This window comes from Pelobates fuscus, chromosome 9, assembly GCF_036172605.1.
Source record: "Pelobates fuscus isolate aPelFus1 chromosome 9, aPelFus1.pri, whole genome shotgun sequence".
Taxonomy (NCBI): domain Eukaryota; kingdom Metazoa; phylum Chordata; class Amphibia; order Anura; family Pelobatidae; genus Pelobates; species Pelobates fuscus.
Genome location: NC_086325.1, coordinates 138528141 through 138532203, shown reverse-complemented (window position 1 = coordinate 138532203; position 4063 = coordinate 138528141). Strand labels below are relative to the sequence as shown.

General features: G+C 36.3%; 1 protein-coding gene across 2 annotated transcripts in view; it reads right to left on the bottom strand.

Annotated features, from left to right (window-relative positions):
- Nucleotides 1–845: 845 nt before the first annotated feature.
- The window catches only part of LOC134573080 (protein SET-like), a 26087-nt gene continuing 22869 nt past the window's right edge, over nucleotides 846–4063 (bottom strand). The window contains exons 8-9 of one of the 2 annotated variants that reach the window (XR_010085302.1): nucleotides 916–1945; nucleotides 849–877 (exon numbers count right to left, since the gene is read on the bottom strand). Coding sequence is in view for 1 of the 2 variants with exons in the window: in XM_063432521.1 (XP_063288591.1) it covers nucleotides 1767–1945 (179 nt within the window). In the remaining variant the exon portion in view is untranslated. Of the gene's footprint in view, nucleotides 1946–4063 lie in introns of both variants that reach the window. The other variant, XM_063432521.1, reaches the window with a different exon arrangement.

Here is a 4063-nt window from a genome sequence, read left to right as displayed (position 1 = left end):
AAAAAAAAACCTTCATGATAAATGTTTTTTTTTTTTTTTTAAATGCATCTGCCACAAAACATTTTTTTTCTTTATATTGAGAATTAAGGGGTTGGGGAGAAAATATGGAATGGCCTAAATACCTGGGTTAAACAAAGACAGTAACTCATGTTTTTTAATTATATATGCCATTTTTCTGCAATTCTGATCACTTGGCAGTTTAAAGCAGTAAATCTTTCCAGCCTTGCTTTAGCATGTTATAGCATGGTCCAGTGCCCAGTTTTTTTTTTTTTTATGAACTACTTAAAGTCTGTTTACATAGGTGATGAGATACACACCAACTTCTGATCTTATGAGTATTTAATTTGTGTCGTGCTGGAAAGTAAAAAAAGCTCAGCTAACATGGTTATCAATGGGCTAACAATAAAAAAGGAGAAAGAGAAATGCCAGAATTTTAAGTTACAATGTCTTTTGCAAAAGGGCAGAAGTCAACAAAATGAATTAACCCCACTTGGTAAATTACACCGATATAGATTTTCTACCAGTGAAGCAAAGACTTCATCTATTCTAGACCAATACAGGCACATTTATTTATTTTTTTAAATCAGTTGAGGTTATGGGTGTCAGAATTTGCAGTAAAATACCATCCAGATACATTTGTTGTTGTTTTTTCTTTTTTACAATATCCATTCCAATAGTCTTTGTCTAATCTCACATAATGGAGTGGAGTGTTTGGGGACAGAGATGCATAGACCACATTCTATGTAGTGTCTGAACACACTTTGGGCTTAACCCCTTAAGGACACATGACGTGTGTGACACGTCATGATTCCATTTTATTCCAGAAGTTTGGTCCTTAAGGGGTTAAAGGTGGGCTTCTAGTGGAGAGTTGCACCCACTGGAATACAAAATCTGAACTGTGCTTTTAACTCAGACACTATACATCAAATACAAAATTAGTACTTGGGCGCCATGCTACCAACAAGAACTCATTAGCAGCCTTATTTAGGAGCAAATTAGACAGTAAGCTTCTATAATAAATTTTAAGCAATGCATCCAGTCACATATGCCTCTAAAAAAAAAAAAATCTAGCCCTCGCTTTCAACCTATACACTCAGATAAGACAAATCTATTAAAAGGTAGTAGCTAGGTGTGGTTCTTCATGAAGGAGATAAAAAAAAAAAATTTTAAAAAAAAGATGAATTGTATGCTAAAGAAGGTGGAACGTATTGTTGTAGCAATGGACTACATTACTCTACCATGGATAAAAACAAGGTAAATAAAGAAATGCAAGGAGTACCCCATCAACACAAAGGAATAAAGACTGGTGACCACAAAAAAACAAAAAACAAAAAACATACAAAATAAGATTCCCTTTAAAATTCACTCTTTGCAAAGATGATAAAAAAACATCTATAAAATCATTGTTTTTAAACTATAATTAAAATTAGCATTTTTATAAATCTAGTTTTGAATTCTGCCACTCGTTTTTCTACTCCGCTATTAATGTCAGCAGCGTTAATCCTATACTGGTTGCAGTGGAAAGGAATCACATGACGTCAGTCCCCTTCTATGATCTAAAAAAGTGAATAAAAACAGGTTGACTGTCATGAACGTTTTTTGTGAGGTGGGGTTGAAAGAGGAGCTCCAGAATTTCAGAACACTTAATTACTCTCTTGCAGGAGCACTCACTGTTTTGTTTTTGTTTTATTTAACTGCACACCTGAGGTGCACCTCGCTTCCTAAGAAGTGGGGAGGAACAGCTTCCCTGCATCGCCTAATCTCAGCTACCCATCCTCATCCTCTTCTGGGTTCTTGTCATCTTCTGCTCCTGAGGATTGTTCAGAGTCATCAACATCAAGTAATACATTTCCTGACTTGTGCTCTTCTGTGGTTGATTCGACAACATCTCCCTGCACAGATTCTTCCTCAACAACTTCTGCATCATCTTCCTCCTCATCAGTACCTAGAAGGAATACCATTTTTAAGTGTGAGACTTTGTGACAAAATCTATCCAATGAGCATGACAAACATTAAAACCCAACCTGTACTGCTTTAAATCAGCTTGTAAAAATCTTCATGCTAGCCAGGATTCAGCAGTTTTGTTTCTCATCATAGAGACCTATCACAAATGGCTAGTTTGTGTTTCTTGATTAATTATTTTATCTTTTAAAGTGTGTATCTTAGACACTCAGAGATCTAACCAATGCCTTGTAATAGCTTATTTTGTTTCACACCAAATGTCACTGTCTAATTGAATATGCTTCTCTGCACACCTAAATTACAGAATATAAAAGATAGACGATCATATAGGATTGTGCTAACTGTTGTTGTACATGCACCTCCTGTAACTCCTAATGGGCAGGTCTCCTAACTACCCAACCTACCTATAGATGCCCTTTAAGCAATTTACACGGGACGAATGCCTTTCATGCGCGTCAAGCGTGTTTAATACCAACACAGCCTTGTATTATATTGCAATTGTAGTGTAAGTTACCTAACCTGGCTGGTCTCATAGCCAAACTCACCAATATACGCCCGCACCTAGCCTGTACCAAGATTTTTGGCTGGATAGACCTACCTGGCAATTGTACTATCCTGTTTATCACCAAAAAACTGTGCATGCCCCATCCAATGGAAGCATGTTCAACACTCGACTTGTTACATAATTTGACTCTTACAAACAAAAAATGTGCTATGTTATCGATGCCATACCAATGTTATAATATGTTTACGAATTTGTCTGCACCAGCTGTCGTGGCAGTGCAAACCTATGTGTTCTTATTATGCACAAATAAAATAAAGATTGACAAAAAAAAAAACCAACCTGTCACTTTACCAATTCCACATTCTAAAAAGGTAAACATTTATGGGTGCAAGCCACCAATCTGTGTGTTAGAAATCTACTTAGTAATGTAAGTGATAGCAATAAAGAAAAAAAACACAACACAAAGACATGTAGCTTTTTGTCTGTTGGCCAAGTCAAATCTCCAAAAAGTTCCAGTCTTGGCAAGACAATCCTGTATTGTGAGCTCTGTCACACTGTCCTCTAATTGTTCCCTGCATCCAACGTATGGCAACAGAAAGTGCAGTTTGCTTGCATTGCACTCCTACAAGAAAGAAGTGATCTGCGCATGTTCAGCCCTGAGTTGGCTGCAGACATACACATCAGAGTGATGAAACAGTTTCAGACATGCATCCACTGAACATATGAGTGCTCCAAGATAAGGGAAGCAAGCAAAGCATTGAGTAAGAAACATCTGGAGAGCTGCCTGCCATCTAATCCAGCTCTAAAGTCTGGATACGAAAACCAAAAACAGGACCGATAGAACCACTTGCAAAAAAGAGTGACTTTTCCATTGATGGGAAAAAAAAAAAAAAATTAAATTGTTCTCTGAAAACACAGAACTTCACCCAAGTGTAAAGATTCAACTCCCAAGTAATGTTCAATATACAGTCACATTTTTCTATGGGACATATCTTAGAATACCTAAAGGAAAACAAACTTTTATCAACATTTGTTGCTGGATCTTAAAAGGTGTTTGAGACCATGATCCTTTAGATCCAGGATACAAGAGCTGCCTTCACACTGTATTCTAAGAAAGTGCCACCATGGTACAAAATGTGTCAACGCGGTGTCCAGTACTCTCCGTTAGATTATGCCACATTTTAAATGATAAAATAATGCACACATTTCTTTAATTTTAAACACTGATTGAGACATTTTCCTTCTTGAGAGAAGGTGGCTGGTCTTCAGTTTTGTTTGCCTTCACATTAACCCAAAGATGGAGAATCCGTGGCACGAAAAAGTTGAATTTTGTTTTTTATTTTTAAATAATCTTACATCACAAGGGTGAACAGTGTATCACAAAATATGCAGTCTGACAATTAATGATACGAGTTATAATTACATAACAAACAGGAATAAGATGAACCACTTAAGAGTGGTACCTATGAAAGCTTATGTGATAGTAGAACACTGAAATTATATGAAAAGTTTAGAATAGGAATAAGATGAACCACTTAAGAGTGGTACCTATGAAAGCTTATGTGATAGTAGAACACTGAAATTATATGAAAAGTT